At 46.6% G+C, this 18,261-nt stretch overlaps 1 protein-coding gene across 1 annotated transcript in view; it reads right to left on the reverse strand.

The window, feature by feature from the left end:
* Window positions 1–1,103, reverse strand: part of PLA2G10 (phospholipase A2 group X) — a 36,737-nt gene extending 35,634 nt beyond the window's left edge. The window contains exon 1 of the mRNA XM_069985422.1: window positions 981–1,103. Within this exon, the coding sequence (XP_069841523.1) occupies window positions 981–987 (7 nt within the window). The 5' untranslated portion in view covers window positions 988–1,103. The remainder of the gene's footprint in view (window positions 1–980) is intronic.
* Window positions 1,104–18,261: the final 17,158 nt, after the last annotated feature.

Below are 18,261 nucleotides of genomic sequence, written 5' to 3' on the forward strand. Positions count from 1 at the left end.
GGGATCACACAGCAGCGGGGAAGGTTTGAGACAGCAACTGTATTGCTTCCCACTGTGCCAGTGCTCCCCCTGTGCCCCCATGTAGTAGACAAGCCCCCAAAGCACCCCATATAAATTGGTTTGCCAAATATGTGCCCCCATACAGTATAGGAGATCTTCTTTGTGCCTCCATTTAGGTAGGGTTTAGTAGTGGAGGTATTGTGGATAAGGGGTGTAGTAGTACAGGTATAGATGAGAGGTGTAGTAGTGGAGGTATAGTGGATAAGGGGTGTAGTAGTTCAGGTACAGATAAGGGGTGTAGTAGTTCAGGTATAGATAAGGGGTGTAGTAGTGGAGGTAGAGTGGATAAGGGGTGTAGTAGTTCAGGTATAGATAAGGGGTGTAGTAGTGGAGGTAGAGTGGATAAGGGGTGTAGTAGTTCAGGTATAGATAAGGGGTGTAGTAGTTCAGGTATAGATAAGGGGTGTAGTAGTACCGGTATGGATGAGTGTTGTGTCAGTACATGCAGGGAGTTGCAGTGTTGTCACAGGCTGACAGCTAACCTGTGACAACACTACAACTCCTTGCATGCACTGACAGCCTATGACATCACTACAACTCCCAGCATGTACTGGCAACCTGTGGCAACACTACAAACCTGTGGCAACACTACAAATCCCAGCATGCACTGGGATCCTGGGAGTCAGTACATGCTAGGAGTTGTAGTGTTGTCACAGGCAAGCTGTCAGTACATGCTGGGAGTTGTAGTGTTGTCACAGGCTAGCTGTCAGTACATGCTGGGAGTTGTAGTGTTGTCACAGGCAAGCTGTCAGTACATGCTGGGAGTTGTAGTGTTGTCACAGGCTGACAGCTAACCTGTGACAACACTACAACTGCCAGCAAGTACTGGGAGGGATACACACACATACACTCACTCACTCACTCTCACACATACATGCATACATCCACTCTCACACACACATTCCCATGCAGGCACTTACATTTCATGAGGGATCTCCTTCTATCTTCCCAGCACCTGCAGCTCCTCTGTCGTCCTCCTCACCGGCACTATGCTCTCCCGCCCCTCCCCCTCCTGTCCTGCACAGACAGGAGACTGTAGCCATGAGGTGAGAGCCGGTGAGACCTACAGACTGCTGACAGGGGAGGGAGCACGACCCCAGACTGCATCCTAGTGAGAAGGACAGCTCTGTAAAAGTCTGTTCTTCTCACTAAGCAATGCAGTATACAGCCAGCAGCACCGTCCCCTCTCTGTGAGTCACCTGGCCCCTACAGCACTCCCGTCAATGCGGCCCTGGTTACAGTGCAGGGTGGGCTGGCGGGCGAGCGGGGGACAGGATGGATGGGTAAGAAAATTAATTACCCATCCAGACTGCGCCCCCTGTAGTTTTGCGCCCTAGGCCATCGCCTACCCCTGCCTACTCTTTGTCCCGGCCCTGGTGTTATGTATATACTTCCGGTATGGGGGCGTGATGACACAACGGTCTTCCGGGAGAGCGCGGCCGCGTCATCAGCCGCTGAGCCGCGATTGGCCAAGCACAGTTATGCTCAGCCAATCGCGGCTGAGCAGCTGATGACGCGGCCGGCACTCGGGAAGATCGAAGGTGTTCGAACCAGCCGGCCGAAGATGACGTTTGGCACAAGATGGCGGACGCGTGTCGGCGCGGATCAGGTATGTATAATGCACTACACTTCCGGGTACACGGGTGGGGGTGGTGGGACACGGGGAAGGGGGCCATTCACAGACATAACATACATTACAAAGTTGTATAACTTTGTAATGTGTGTTATTCTGTGAATAATTTTTTACCGCCGCACTACCCCTTTAAGAGTGGCATCAGGATGAAGGCTTCAGGGTGCTCCAGTGGATGGGATTCCAGCCAGTTCCAGGACCTTGCAGCATTGAAGTTTTTCCTGTACCTGCTGCCTTGCATCTACTACTATGGAGAAAGAAGCAGAGCGCACTGACACCCAAGAAGCCGTGTCTGAGGTGGCTGTGGTCAGCTGGGTGAGAGGGGTTGTACTCCAGATGGTCTTATTTTGCTAAACGATTGTTCTGTGTGTTTTAGGAAGGTTCCAAAAGACCAAAAGCTAGAAAAGAATGTGCTATGTGCAAGAAGAAGTTGCATCATCCTTTTCTAAGACTCTTTGTAATACCTGTTTGACTAAAGTTATGCAGGAGGAATCTCCATCCTTTATGTCAACTGATGGATTTTTTTCCCTAGGGGGTTTTATACTTAAATTATTTAGACAAGAGATTTTGTCCTGATATTTGTTTGGTTCCTTGCAGAACGCTTATTAGAAATGAAATTAAGTCGGCTATGCCTGGAGGTAAACCTTCTACTTCTGTGCAGCCTGAGGTTTCCTTGCTCTCCCCCTCTAGCCCACTATCTCCTTAGGAGCTTGAGCGAGAGGAGGAGGAGGAGGAAGGAGAGTATAAGGCTTCATCTGATTCTGAGGAAGAGCTCTCTGGTAAACCGCTATTCCCTGTAGAAAATGTGGATGCTCTAGTAAAGGCTATTAGAAGTACTATGAAGGTTGAAGAATGCGAGGAACAACTATCTGTTCAGGACAAAATGTTTGAAGAACTTGCTTCTAAAAAAAGAAAGTTTTTCCATTACATAAGACTATTAAGGACTTAATTTAGAGGGAATGGAAGAAACCAGATAGAACATTTTTTGTACCGAGAACCCTTAAGGGGAAGAACCCCTGAGGAGGCTAATACTGAGTCTTGGGATAGACCTCCTATGGGTGATCCAGCAGTTGCTAAAATTTCTAGAGGAGCGGCTCTCCCCTTTGAGGACACAGGCCTACTAAAAGATCCCATGGATAAGAGGGCAGATGGGTTCCTAAAGAACAGTTGGGAAGCAGCGGCTGCGGCTTTCAAACCAGTGGTTGCTACAACATCTGTAGCTAGATCTTTAAAGTTGTGGTTAGCAGATCTGGAGTCTAATATTAGGGATGGTACTCAGAGAGGAGCTGATTAAGTCCCTTCCCTCCCAGTCTAATGCTTTAGACTTCATGTCGGATGCATCGGCTGATGCACTCAGGCTTGTCACCAGAACTACTGCCCTCACTAATTCTGCCCGTAGGGCACTGTGGATTAAGGACTGGAGAGGGGATGTGGCCTCCAAATCTTTATGCTCTCCCTTATCAGGGTAAGTTTCTGTTTGGGCCAGCATTAGACACCATTCTGGAGAAGGCTTCAGACAGGAAAAAGGGGTTCCCCTCTGTTGCTCCTCCAGCTAAGAGGCCCTTTGGTAGCAAGGGAAGGGGGGGCCCAGTCATCCTCCTCTAGGGGTAAGAACTGGAAACCGCTTTCTATTTCCCAAGACCATGAGCAGTAAGAAAGACAAGAAACAATGACGCCAAGCTACCTGTGGGGGACGCCTTTTGCATTTTTACCCAGAGTGGGAAAAGATTTCAACAAGCAAGTAGGTAAAAGATCCAATAAAGAATGGTCTCAAACTAAAATTGTCATCTCTCCCAGGTGGTCGTTTTGTGATTACAGATCTAAGCAGAGATTTACAGAAGCAGACAGCTGTAGAATTGGAGATTCAAGCCTTACTTCTGAAGAAGGTATTAGTTTCAGTCTCCAATGCAGAGGTAGGAACAGGGTTCTATTCGAACCTGTTTCTAGTGAGGAAACCCATTTTGTACTATCATAAATCTGAGGGATCTGAATCATCACTAATGCTACAAGAGGCTCAGGATGGAGACAGTTCAGTCTGCCATTCTGAATCTCTCGAAGGACTGTTTTATGATCACACTAGACCACAGGGACGCGTATTATCATGTTCCGATATTTCAGGGTCACCAGAAGTTTCTGAGGGTGGCTGTGCATATGAAATTGATAGTTCACCACTACCAGTTCCAGGCTCTCCCCTTCGGTCTCTGCCAGGCTCCCAGATCCTTCACAAAAATTATAGCAGAGGTGATGGCTCACATAAGGGAAAAGGATATCTTGATAGTCCCATATCTAGACGATTTCTTGATTATAGGCCCTTCTGCAAAGATAGTTGCCCAACATTGTGTCCTGGTCCAGGACATTTTAGCCAGAAGCTAGATTTCATAATCTGGATATTAGACGCTGTCTTTTGTTCTATCTTAATAAGACTAGGGATTGGAGAAAGTCTCAGAGATTGCTTATTCTTTTTCATGGAAAGAATAGGGGTCAGGCTGCCTCCTCTAGATCTGTAGCTAGATGGAGTAAGGATACAATTACTCTACCTTATACCTCATCTGGGTTAACACCACCGGCTGGATTTGGGGCCCATTTAACTAGGGCAGTTTCTACATCTTGGGCAGAGAGGGCTGCAGCTTCTATATCCCAGATCTGTAGGGAAGCCACTTGGAGTTCACCTCACACATTTTTCCGTCACTATAGACTTCAGCTTCCAGGATCAGAGAACCTTTCCTTTGGTAGAAAGGTCCTTCAGGCAGTAGTCCCTCCCTAGTAAACCTATTCTAGTCTCCAGGGGTGCTGACATAGGGCGATAAGGGAAAACTTAAATTACTTACCGGTAATCTGTTTTCTTTGAGCCCATGACAGCACTCCTCCTAATACACTCCTCCTTATAATGTACAATTTGTAAATAATAATAAATAATAATAATAATAATGATAATAAAAAAATGTAAACAAAAAAGGAAAAAGATGAGAAAAGAGGTACAGATTCTTTTTTGCACTTACGTTTTTGTATTGCTCTGATTGGAGCATACGGTTTTCTCCGTTGAGGGGAGAATGTTTTCTCTGCTGGAGAGCAGAGCTCTGCCCTCGTCTAGATTCCACGAAACTTGCTAAGAACTGGAGTGTGAGGTCGGTCCTGCACCTTTTAAAGCATTCATCCTTGCCTGCTAATTATCCATTTAAATGCATCTGCTCCAGCCAGGGGTCTGCGCCGTAATGGTGCTGATCCCAGCTCGGCAATCTATTGCTCTTGTCTGCAGCAGCCAAGAGCAATAGAACACAGATCTCATTGATCTATGCAGTATATCTATGCTGCATAGATCTCAGTGAGACAACAGAGTACTTATACTAGATTTTTAAATAAAAGTAAATTACAAATCTCTATAACCTGCCTCTCTCTGAAACCAGTTGATTTGAAAGAAAAAGATTTTCACCGGAGTACCCCTTTAATAATTTTATTGATAGCTGTGGAGAGGCTGCCGTGTAGTGTGTAGTGTGGCACTGTATTAACATTTATTTTAGGTCTACAGGGTATTCTGAGGATGAAGGTTATATGTGCTGTCTTTCAGTGTATAAGCTATTCACTGACAGCAAGCATAGACTTCTAGTCACTTAAAGGAAACAAATTGTCACAGTTGTGTTGATTAGGCTCCCAGGGAAGCTGCACGGACCTTGCAGATGGGTCTCCTACCGTGTCAGGGGTTGCTGTCTCCATAGCTGCCTGTGGGAGAGCGGGCAGTTCCGGAGAGGAGATCAGAGGAGAAGGCCGGATGTGCTGCACATGTGAGGATCCAGCGTGGCTGTGATGTGAGGGAGGCAGGCCAGAGCTGTCAGGAGCGACATCAGTGATGTGGGGGTGACTAGGGGATCGGCCTTGCTCTGGCTATAGTGTGTGTGGGATCCTGTGTAAATGTAGCGTCCTCTTCTTCTCTTCCTGACATGCTGCAGCACAGGGGTTAAACAACATGTTTTCCTCTTGCCCTCCGGACGAGTCCCGTCCCATCACCAGAACGGAGGTTATTAGTCCAGAGCAACCCCTGACCTCTGACCTGAGGCTGCCCGCAAAGGAACCGGAAGAGAAAGAGATGGGTTGCAGCATGGGTCAGTAGCAGGACTGTGTTAGTGATTACGGTAACTTATGCTGGGTTTACATGGAACGATTATCGTGCGAATTTACATGATAACGATCGAATTCGAACGATAATCGTACATGTAAACGCAGCGAACGATCGCACGACGAGCGAGAAATCGTTCATTTTGATCTTTTAGCTTGTTCTTAAATCGTCGTTCGCAAAAAATTCGCCGATCGTTCCGTGTAAACAGTCGTTCACTGATTTTACCTATGTGCGAGATAGGCTTAAGCGATCGCAAAATGATCGTAAAACAAATTTTCTGTACGATATATCGTTCCATCTAAACGCTGATCGTTATAAAAGAAAATCGTTACTTAGAAATCGTTAATCGTACGATTGGGCAAATTATCGCTCCGTGTAAACCCAGCATAATGGTGCATTTACACAGACACATTTATCTGACAGATCTTTGAAGCCAAAGGCAGGAACAGACTATAAACAGACAACAGGTCATAAAGGAAAGACTGAGATTCCTCCTCTTTTCAAATCCATTTCTGGGTTTGGCTTCAAAAATCTGTCAGATAAATCTTTCTGTGTAAATGTACCAAAGTGGTTATTGGCCAGTGACTGGAGAGCAAATTAAAGGGGTTGTCCAGCAAAAATCGGTTTCTTCAAATTTACTGTTTATAGATTTGTAATTTACTTCTATTTAAAAATCTCAAGTCTTCCCAGACTTATCAGCTGCTGTATGTCCTGCATGAAATGTTATTTTCTTTTCAGTCTGACACAGTGCTCTCTGCTGTTATCTCTGTCCGAGACAGGAACTGCCCAGAGCAGTAGTAAATCCCCATAGAAAACCTCTCCTGCTCTCGACAGTTCCTGTCTCGGCCAAAGATGTCAGCAGAGAGCACTGTGTCAGACTGAAAAGAAAGCAGCATTTCATGCAGGACATAAAGCAGCTGATAAGTATGGGAAGACTTGAGATTTTTAAATAGAAGTAAATTACAAATCTATATAACATTCCTAAAACAGTACATTTGAAAGAAAAAGATTTTCACTGGATAACCCCTTTAAGACTATGTTCACACAACATCTTATTTTGGTCATATTTTTTGACAGCTGTCAATTTGAGGTAAAAATAAGTCTGTAGTTTCATAATTACAGCCATAATTATCATAATACGGCCGCATTTAGGGCTCAATATGTCGGTTGTCCAAAAATACAGCCAAAAACAAAGCAAAAAAAGAGAATGAAACACTGCACTCATAAATGATGACTTCTTTATTCTTTATGCATGTGCAGACATTGTGGAGCAGACGCCAGCTGGGTGCGACGTTACGTTTCCTGTCTACAGGACGTGCTCTCCAGGATCTCAAATTTTCTATAGGAATATCTGCAGCATCTCTGTCCACCATTATTCCAGAGACCTGTGTGGCCGTGTGGATGCTTTAAAAGGGGTCTATCTTAAAGGGGTTATCCAGCGCTATGCTATATGTTTTTGTTTGTTTTTTCTTGGTTTTGTGTCTCCTTTTTTTTTTGGCAAATTTTTATTTTTAAACCAATTATTACGCTATCAGTCGCAATGTCCACAGTAATGCAGTGTGGTGACTGTGGGCCTGCCTTCTAAACATAATGCTTTTTGACAAGGTGCATCTGGGTAGCTGTGCCCTACTTTATACTAGGTGTTTTTTCATGTAACCATCATTTTTAAGTAAGTTATGGAGAATTACACTTATTGGAATATTTTTAATTGTGGTATATACTGTACTTAAAGCGGCACTATCAGCAGGTTCGGGCCCAAACCTGCTGATAGTGCCACTTTAAAATCCATGCTATTTTTGTGGGGTGGCTTAGTAGATGAGTTTTTAAAATTTTGGGATTGTAAACTTTGCCCCAGTCTATGAAAGGGATGTGTGGCATTTGGATAGGTCACAATTCCATTTTATTTTGGGTACAAAAACTTAGGCATCACTGTCAACAATGTGGGATCCATAATAGAAAAAACAAGTTGCCTAATGCTGGCTAACAAGGTGCTTAACTATAGTGAAATTTAAACACCTCTACTACTACTTGCATTTTTTGTGTGCTTTCAACATCATTATGGTTAGGGATCTTAATAAATTAATGCGTAACCTGTTAAATATACATATCTGTCTCGTTTTCAGTCTTTCAAAATCTTTTGCTTATGCGATTGTATCATTTGCTTTATTTTTACTGTGCAACAACTCCTTACTTCCATTGAGGAAGGAGAAAGAGGTGTGGTGTACGAACGTGTGACACATGTGTACCAATAGGTGGGCGTGCCAATCCACGCCAGGGCGTGCTTACATACGTCATTACTCACGTAGGGATATAAAGACTCGCCCATGTGTAAGCGCCATATTGCTAACATGTCTGCCGTAGAAAAGAGACGCGCGTCCCCACTGGAGCACTTGGAGACGGAGCTGCTCATTGTCTTATGGACGAATGTGATTATGAATTAAATAGAGCAGTGTATCGGTGTCCAAATGCGCGGAAAGCAAAAATGATCTGTCAAGTTATTCGCACGATGCACCGAACATTTGGGATACTCAGGACCAAAGAACAGATCCAAAAGAAGTGGTCAGATCTGAAGCTGAAGGAAGGTGACAAGTTCTGAAGATCCGCATTCGCATTCGAGCTTCAAAGCGCAGTAAGTGTATTTTTGGTTTGTTTGTCAAATTCTTGCAGTCCGAGCACTTGTACATGTATGCCAAATCCTTGTTGCCTCATGAAAAATTTAAAAATGTTATATCAGGGGGAGAATTTTCAAACATGGTGGAAATTGAAACTGCCTTATTTGCCCCTAGCAACCAATCAGATTCCACCTTTCTATTTTCAAAAAAGGTGTGTGGAATGAAAGGTGGAATCTGATTGGTTGCTAGAGACAAGTCAGCCAGTTTCACGTTACACCATGTTAGATAAAACTCCCCTACAGTGTTGACAAACCATGGGAAATCGAAAACAAAGTGTTATAAAGTATAATTGCCTCATTTGCTGCTACCAACTCATCTCAATCCAATTTAAATTTGAGATGCAATTTTACAAATATGCAAAGTGGAATGTTTTTTGTTGCTAGGGGCAACTGAAGCAGTTATACCTTATACCTATATCTTTAAGGCTTCGCAACCTACATTTTCCACTTTACTCTGGTTACACCCCTTCATCTTAGCAAACTTCCCCCGACCCCCCCCTCCACTTCCTGTCTTGCTCTTCCCCTTCTCCTGACCTGTCCTCTTCCCCTCCGATTCCACGCCCCTCTCTTGTTTGTGTAATTGATCTCCTGAATTCAGCACCCACTTTAATCCCTTTTGTTACTTATTTTGTTTCTTATTTTTTCTCTGTTCCATTTTATTCAGAGTGTCGTGCTGCATCTACTGCTGCTGCTAAATGTTTGGCAACCCAGCCGTCTGAAAGGAGCACAAGGCGAATATCTTTGGATCATGATAGAGAGGCTACAGGTAAGCGTTTTTTTGAGAGAAAAAAATCTCATTCCACATTTCCCACCAAACAGAAGTTACAGTGTGTGTGTTTGTAGACAATTGCCTTACCATTGTTTGGCTGTAACTGGTCCCTCTTGTTAAAGGGGTACTCTGGGCTGTGTGGATTTTTTCACTAGGACGGGGGAAGAGGTGGATGAGGAGAACGGTGTTCCCTTACATCCCTGGTTTGTATGGGGGGTCCAGCTGCGCATCACACTGGTCCCTGCTGGCCTGCTGCTTCCTTGTCGCGGCTGGGGCTTGAGACGTGACGTTTCAAGTCTGCTTAGCCTGTTAGTTGCTAAGGCAGCATTCCCGCTCTGTCACTAAGTGGGTGACCGTCCTTGTAAAGTTACATTTTGAGGCTATGTTCACACTACTGTTCCGTGACCCCGGCTGGCCGGGTGATCTTTCCGGCCGCGGAGCTCTGATTCGGGCGCATCAACATGCGCCCACATCAGAGCTTCTTATAGCACACAGTGAAACAAGCGTCTGGAGCCGCTTGCTTCACTGTGTGACCTGACAGGTCTTTTTGCGGCAGGAATTCACTGAATTCCGGCCGCAGAAAACTGACCTGTCAGTTTTTTTCCGGCGCCGCACAGGATCCCGGCCGGAGAGCATACGATGTGTGTACGCTCCGGCCGGGATCCAATTGACAATAAGGCTTACCTCCCAACTTTGACTGAGTGCAAAGAGGGACATAGACACGCCCCAAACAAACAAATCCACACCCATACCACAAGCCACTCCCCTAACCATGCTGAAACACTTCTACAATCACAGGGTAGTGCAACACTGATTTTCTTATGCTACCACTGCTACTGAATAAAATACATTGTACAAGGATCAATATCACCTCATACAGTCATATAGAGGTAAAGCCAGCCCTACACATGTTCTGTACACCATATACACTACCATTCAAAAGTTTGGGATCACATTGAAATGTCCTTATTTTTGAAGGAAAAGCACTGTACTTTTCAATGAAGATAACTTTAAACTTTAAAGAAATACACTCTATACATTGCAAATGTGGTAAATGACTATTCTAGCTGCAAATGTCTGGTTTTTGGTGCAATATCTACATAGGTGTATAGAGGCCCATTTCCAGCAACTATCACTCCAGTGTTCTAATGGTACAATGTGTTTGCTCATTGGCTCAGAAGGCTATTTGATGATTAGAAAACCCTTGTGCAATAGTGTTCACACATCTGAAAACAGTCTAGCTCGTTACAGAAGCTACAAAACTGACCTTCCTTTGAGCAGATTGTGTTTCTGGAGCATCACATTTGTGGGGTCAATTAAACACTCAAAATGGCCAGAAAAAGAGAACTTTCATCTAAAACTCGACAGTCTATTCTTTTTCTTACAAATGAAGGCTATTCCATGCGAGAAATTGCTAAGAAATTGAAGATTCCCTACAATGGTGTGTACTACTCCCTTCAGAGGACAGCACAAACAGGCTCTAACCAGAGTAGAAAAAGAAGTGGGAGGCCGCGTTGCACAACTAAGCAAGAAGATAAGCACATTAGAGTCTCTAGTTTGAGAAACAGACGCCTCACAGGTCCCCAACTGGCATCTTCATTAAATAGTACCTGCAAAACACCAGTGCGGGATTTTGGGCTTCAGGGCAGAGTGGCAAAGAAAAAGCCATATCTGAGACTGGCCAATAAAAGAAAAAGATTAAGATGGGCAAAAAAACACAGACATTGGACAGAGGAAGACTGGAAAAAAGTGTTGTGGACGGATGAATGCAAGTTTGAGGTGTTTGGATCACAAAGAAGAACGTTTGTGAGACGCAGAACAAATGAAAAGATGGTATTCTATCGGTAATAGAGTGGCCAGCGCAGTCACCAGATCTGAACCCCATTGAGCTGTTGTGGGAGCAGCTTGACCGTATGCTACGCCAGAAGTGCCCATCCAACTAATCAAACCTGTGGGAGCTGCTTCTAGAAGCGTGGGGTGCAATTTCACCAGCTTACCTCAACAGATTAACAGCTAGAATGCCAAAGGTGTGCAATGCTGTAATTGCTGCAAAAGGAGGATTCTTTGACGAAAGCAAAGTTTGATGTAAAAACAATGTTATTTCAAATACAAATCATTATTTCTAACTTTGTCAATGTCTTGACTCTATTTTCTATTCATTTCACAACATATGGTGGTGAAGAAGTGTGACTTTTCATGGAAAACACTAAATTGTTTGGGTGACCCCAAACTTTTGAATGGTAGTGTACATTACAGTGCAGTTATATCCAGTGACTCACAGGGGACGCCTTCTCTCATCAGAGTTCTTCCCATCTTCTTCATCTGCTCTGGTCCATCATGAGAACTTCTCCAAACCACGAATCCAAAAAATCTGCCAGACAGACTCATTAGGCTCCTCGCTCTGGCAACATCCTTATCTCTCTACAAACACATCTATATTGGCCCATTTACACCCTCATTTACTTGGTAGGCTGACTGTATGTGATCCCCTTATAGTATGTACCCCCCTCTATGTAGCCTCCTTATAGATGGCCCCCTATACATATCCCCCTTATAGATTGCTCCCTTATACATGTCCCCCTTATAAATTTCCCCTTGTACATTTCCTCCTTATAGATTGCCCTTTGTACATGTCCCCCTTATAGATTGCCCCTTGTACATATCCCCCTTATAGATGCCCCTTGTACATGTTCCCCTTATAGATGCTCCTTTTACATGTCCCCCTCTTATACATGTCCCCCTTACAGATGCCCCCTTGTACATGTCTCCCTTATAGATTGCCCCCCCCTTACAGATTGCCCCCCCTTACAGATGGCCCCCTCATACATGTTCCCCAGACAAAAAAAAAAAAAACTCACCTAACACCTTGCTCCCCCACTGCGGCTGTCTTCTTCTTTCACCCTGTCGACCTGGCCCCCGACTGATCCCTCTCTGGGGATGTCCCGGGAATTCCTTAGCAGAGCATGCACCAGTGACCTCTCAGTGTGTGCCGGGGCTGGTACTTCCGGTACAGAGAGCTCTCAGGTCTTGTGAGAGCTCCCTCTACCGGAAGTACAGGCCGGTGGCGCACTTTGAGAGGTCACTGGTGCGCGCTCTGCTGGGGAATCCCCAGGACATCCCCAGAGAGTGTGTATCAGCCGGGGGCCTGGCCGGCACTGCCCCAGTCCCGCAGGCATACTGAAATCTAAGGACAGTATGCCTATGGGGCGGGAGGCAGTGCGGTGGGGATCGGGACACATGGAGGCTGTCCCGGAACGCGGGACATTACCCCTAAATTGGGACTGTCCCGCCAGATCCAGGACGGTTGGGAGGTCTGCCACACTGTAAGTTTGAGGACCTTCGGGTCATGTGATCAGGTCCTTCACCCTTTTCTCTCTCTGTGCAGGTCCTGCTCCTTTCCCCTGTGTCTTCTGATGTTCAGCCTGTTCACCTTGCACTACAGTGAGCAGGCTGAACTTTAGAACACCGGGCCCCTCTCCCTGCACTTGCCAGGTTAAGCCCTGTGCTGACGCTGGCCCTGTATGGCTGCTACAGCTATAGTTATGCACAGGATGTCTCATCCCTAGCCTCATCAAGTGTTTGAGAACCGAGCAAGAGTTTGAGAACCAAAGCAAACTTTCCTTAAAAATACTGTTTGAATTCCGAGCAGTTTGAGAATCGAGGTACCACTGTATCTCTGAATGCTGCTAAGGGGGTCTTCCCAGCGCATTAATTCTACCCCTACCTAAAACTGATCAGAGGGAATCCAACCACAGGCACCTCTCTGATACCAAGAACAGGGGCAAAACTGTCCTCCAAATGAATTGTGCTCACCTCATATACGCATTCAATTAAAAACAACAAGATGGCTACCCCTGGAATAATGCACAGAAAGCAGAATTAAAAAAAAATAGAATAAAAGTATTAAAAACACAAAAATACCCTTTAACTGAGAAACGTCTTCAAGACCTGCCATCTACCTATAGAGTAATACTGACATTATCATTAAAAAAAACGGAATAATCAAAATAAAAGAAACACTAATGCTAGAATACTGTTGTGTTGTGGGAAAGGATTATTATCTGTAACGTTTAAATTAAATTAATTTAAATTAAATTACAACATTTTGAATTAAACAGAAAGTTACAGATTATACTGAATTTTACTCAGAACACACACTGAGCAGTCTCCTTCGGCTAAGGCTTGCGTACAATGTTGCCCCTTTTCTATGCTAGTTTCAGTTTTAGAGCAGGGGTTAGTATATCTGCCCCTATATATCCATCTGCCCCTCCTGTTCTATAACGTTATGTGGCATACTTAGTAACATTTTCCTGACAGGTTCCCCTTTTAGTCTATTGATGTGCTATTGAGACAACAGGATACATCATTCTAAAAAATATTATTCTATATGGGGATTTATAAAGACCGACGTCTGCCAGGCGTGCAATTGATGAATCTCCCAACTAACTTGTTCCTATGCGGTCTCATAGTAATCATTTCATCACTGCAGTTAGGAAACGATTGTAAGTACAAATGATGTATCTTGCCATTTAATATTGTATCCCTAGTGCAGGGGTGGGGAACCTTTTCCATGTCGAGGGCCGGTCGGGCATTAATAAAATCATTCGAGGGCCGCATACCGTGCGCGGCAGTTAGTAGCGGGGGTTTGCAGCACCCAGGACAAGGCATAGTATTGTTCCCCGAGTGCCCCTGCTATTGTAGTTAACCCCCAGTGATGCCCCTTGTAGTCTAGTTAACCCCCAAGTCATGTCCCTGGTAGCCTAGTTAACCCACATCAGGCATGTCTCTGGTAGCCTAGTTGTCCCCCCCCATCAGTCATGTCCCTGGTAGCCTAGTTGTCCCCCCCCCATCAGTCATGTCCCTGGTAGCCTAGTTATTCCCCCCCCCCATCAGTCATGTCTCTGGTAGCCTAGTTGTCTCCGCCATCAGTCATGTCCCTGGTGGCCTAGTTATCCCCCCATCAGTCCTGTCCCTGGTAGCCTAGTTGTCCCCCCCCATCAGTCATGTCCCTGGTAGCCTAGTTGTCCCCCCCCATCAGTCATGTCTCTGGTAGCCTAGTTGTCCCCCCCCATCAGTCATGTCCCTGGTAGCCTAGTTGTCCCCCCCATTAGTCATGTCCCTGGTAGCCTAGTTATTCCCCCCCCCCATCAGTCATGTCTCTGGTAGCCTAGTTGTCTCCGCCATCAGTCATGTCCCTGGTGGCCTAGTTATCCCCCCATCAGTCATGTCCCTGGTAGCCTAGTTGTCCCCCCCCCATCAGTCATGTCCCTGGTAGCCTAGTTATTCCCCCCCCCATCAGTCATGTCTCTGGTAGCCTAGTTATTCCCCCCCCCCCCCCATCAGGCATGTCCCTGGTAGCCTAGTTATTCCCCCCCCCCCATCAGGCATGTCCCTGGTAGCCTAGTGATTCCCCCCCCCCCATCAGGCATGTCCCTGGTAGCCTAGTTATTCCCCCCCCCCCCCATCAGGCATGTCCCTGGTAGCCTAGTTAACCCCCATCAGGCATGTCCCTGGTAGCCTAGTTGTCCCCCCCCATCAGTTATGTCCCTGGTAGCCTAGTTATTCCCCCCCCCATCAGTCATGTCTCTGGTAGCCTAGTTATTCCCCCCCCCCCCATCAGGCATGTCCCTGGTAGCCTAGTTATTCCCCCCCCCATCAGTCATGTCTCTGGTAGCCTAGTTATTCCCCCCCCCCCCATCAGGCATGTCCCTGGTAGCCTAGTTGTCCCCCCCATCAGTCATGTCTCTGGTAGCCTAGTTGTCCCCCCCCCATCAGTCATGTCCCTGGTAGCCTAGTTATTCCCCCCCCATCAGTCATGTCTCTGGTAGCCTAGTTATTCCCCCCCCCCATCAGTCATGTCCCTGGTAGCCTAGTTATTCCCCCCCCCATCAGTCATGTCCCTGGTAGCCTAGTTATCCCCCCCCCCCATCAGTCATGTCCCTGGTAGCCTAGTTGTCCCCCCCATCAGTCATGTCTCTGGTAGCCTAGTTATTCCCCCCCCCCCCATCAGTCATGTCCCTGGTAGCCTAGTTATTCCCCCCCCCCATCAGTCATGTCCCTGGTAGCCTAGTTATTCCCCCCCCCATCAGGCATGTCCCTGGTAGCCTAGTTGTCCCCCCCATCAGTCATGTCCCTGGTAGCCTAGTTGTCCCCCCCCCCATCAGGCATGTCCCTGGTAGCCTAGTTATCACCCCCATCAGGCATGTCCCTGGTAGCCTAGTTGTCCCCCCCCCCATCAGGCATGTCCCTGGTAGCCTAGTTATCACCCCCATCAGGCATGTCTCTGGCAGCCTAGTTATCACCCCCATCAGTCATGTCCCTGGGATCCTAGTTAACCCCCAAATAAAAAAATAAACATCCCACTCACCTTACCTCCGCTCCCACGCTGCCCATGTCCTCTTCTGTCCCAGGTCCTCTGTGCCGGTCTTCTCCTGCAGGCGGCGCGCGATGAAATGACGTCATCGCGCGCGGCCCGCAGGAGACTAAAGACACGCGCCGCTCTGCTGGGGAAGAAGCCGGCACAGACAGCATCCTCCGGTGTCCGACAGCTGTCACAGACACCGGAGGATGCGGTGTATGCCGGCTTCTTCCCCAGCAAAGCGGCGAGCATCACAGGGGAGCTGCGGGCCGCGGGCCGCATCGGGAGGTCTCAGGGGCCGGATGCGGCCCGCGGGCCGGAGGTTCCCCACCCCTGCCCTAGTGTAATGTAGTTTTTTCATTAATACATTGTTTAGACAGTGGGATTGGATTAGTATAGTTATTATCATGTACACAAAAATGACTTGTTTAATACTTTGCCATGAAAAATACTATAAAGCTTTCTGAATATGATACTAATGGTTGTAACACAAAAAATAACAAGAATACTGGTGGAAAGTTATGACAGTCCATGTGTAATACTTTACAAGTAATCCTTTTCTAACCAAATAAGTAGACTAAAGTCAGTTACCAAAAATACATGTAGAACTTGATGAGAGTGACCTTGTCTGGTCATCTGTTGATTAGAGGGTGATGCGGCGCCATCTGCTGGTGACAAGCTGTAATAAGCTCTCCCTCAGCATATAAAGAAGTGGCCACAATGTAGTCAGTACAACTAAATTTTTCTTCTTTTCTATTAAATTGTTCTAAAAGGTTTATTTAACAAACACCATGCCAGAATGTGTTTATGTGTCCAAAATGTAGTAACAATCCTGAGAAAGAGGATGCTTGTTATACCTCTTATATATTGATATTTTTGGAGACAGTGGGTGAAACCTTAGGGGACTTACCCTGATACTTATAAAAACTCTTTGGCTGGCAAACACTGGCTGTCTTTTTTAAATGCATTGGGACTTGAAGTTATTTATCCCCTCTTGAATGACGCAGGACAGTTTGCAAAAAAATTGGTTTTATACTTAACAGTAGGACATCAAAGGTTCCACCGAAGTCAGGTTGTACCAAAGTGACTGCCTGCTACTGCCACTGTAGGTTTCCAGGAAGACATCATCCCACCACCCTCTATTCTACCCCCACCTCTGCTTTGTGTCCCGCCGCCATCATCGTCATCAATATCCTTCTGCTGCTGCTATGTTGGTCTTACCACTTCCATTATTTGAAGATGTACCATGACCACTCACCTGTCCATGTAAGGAAGATGAAATTGGTGGAGGACCTAGGACACACTGAAACATGAGTGGCAGGAGATCTGTGAGGTCAGTATGTCGTTTTTAACAGCATCCCCTGCCTTAAAAAAAATTAATACACAACACATTTTCCTCCCCTTTTTGTAATTATGATGGCACTGCGATGTGTAGTGATCCCTAGGAACCAAATATTAGTAATTTGTGGAGGTATCTGCACTGTTACATGACTTGACCATATCGGTGCAGAACCGAAAGCCAGTGTGAATAACTTTGGAGTTCTGAACTTAGGGGACTGGTTTTGGGTACTGTACTTTTATACAGGAGATAAGATCTGAGATCTGAATTTAAGGGGTCCAGTTTGGGTCTGTATTTGTTTAGGGGATCTGGTCTGTATTTTGTCTGGAGTACATGTTTATTCAGGTGACTGTATTCCATGGTTTGGTCTGAGGTCTGTATTTATTCTGGCGTCTATATTTATGGTGTTTGGTCTGGGGTCTATATTTGTCTAGGGCAGTGCTTCTCAAACTTTTTCAGTTCGGGCCTCACCAACCAAACCACAGTGTTGCTCGGGCCTCACCATTGGTGGACGCCAAAGCCAGAAATGAAAGAATTAAAAGATTATCAGGGGCAGGGAGCAGAGGGCAGGGAACAGAGGGCGGGGATGTGGGGGCAGGGAGCAGAGGGCAGTGATGTGGGAGCAGAGGGCAGAGAGTACAGGGCAGAGATGTGGGCGCAGAGGGCAGAGATGTGGGAGCAGAGGGCAGAGATGTGGGAGCAGAGGGCAGAGATATGGGCACAGGGAGCAGAGGGCAGAGATGTGGGCGCAGAGGGCAGAGATGTGGGAGCAGAGGGCAGAGATGTGGGAGCAGAGGGCAGAGATGTGGGCACAGGGAGCAGAGGGCAGAGATGTGGGCACAGGGAGCAGAGGGCAGAGATGTGGGCACAGGGAGCCGAGGGCAGGGATATGGGAACAGAGGGCAGAGATGTGGGCACAGGGAGCAGAGGTGTGGACACAGGGAGCAGAGGGCAGGGATGTGGGCACAGGGAAAAGAGGGCAGGGATATGGGAGCAGAGGGCAGAGATGTGGGCACAGGGAGCAGAGGGCAGGGATGTGGGCACAGGGAGCAGAGGGCAGAGATATGGGAACAGAGGGCAGAGATGTGGGCACAGGGAGCCGAGGGCAGGGATGTGGGCGCAGAGGGCAGAGATGTGGGAGCAGAGGGCAGAGATGTGGGCACAGGGAGCAGAGGGTAGAGATATGGGAGCAGAGGGCAGAGATATGGGCACAGGGAGCAGAGGGCAGAGATATGGGAGCAGAGGGCAGAGATATGGGCACATGGAGCAGAGGGCAGAGATGTGGGTACATGGAGCAGAGGGCAGGGATGTGGGCACAGGGAG

This window comes from Dendropsophus ebraccatus, chromosome 9 (genome assembly GCF_027789765.1).
Source record: "Dendropsophus ebraccatus isolate aDenEbr1 chromosome 9, aDenEbr1.pat, whole genome shotgun sequence".
NCBI classification, from domain to species: Eukaryota; Metazoa; Chordata; class Amphibia; order Anura; family Hylidae; genus Dendropsophus; species Dendropsophus ebraccatus.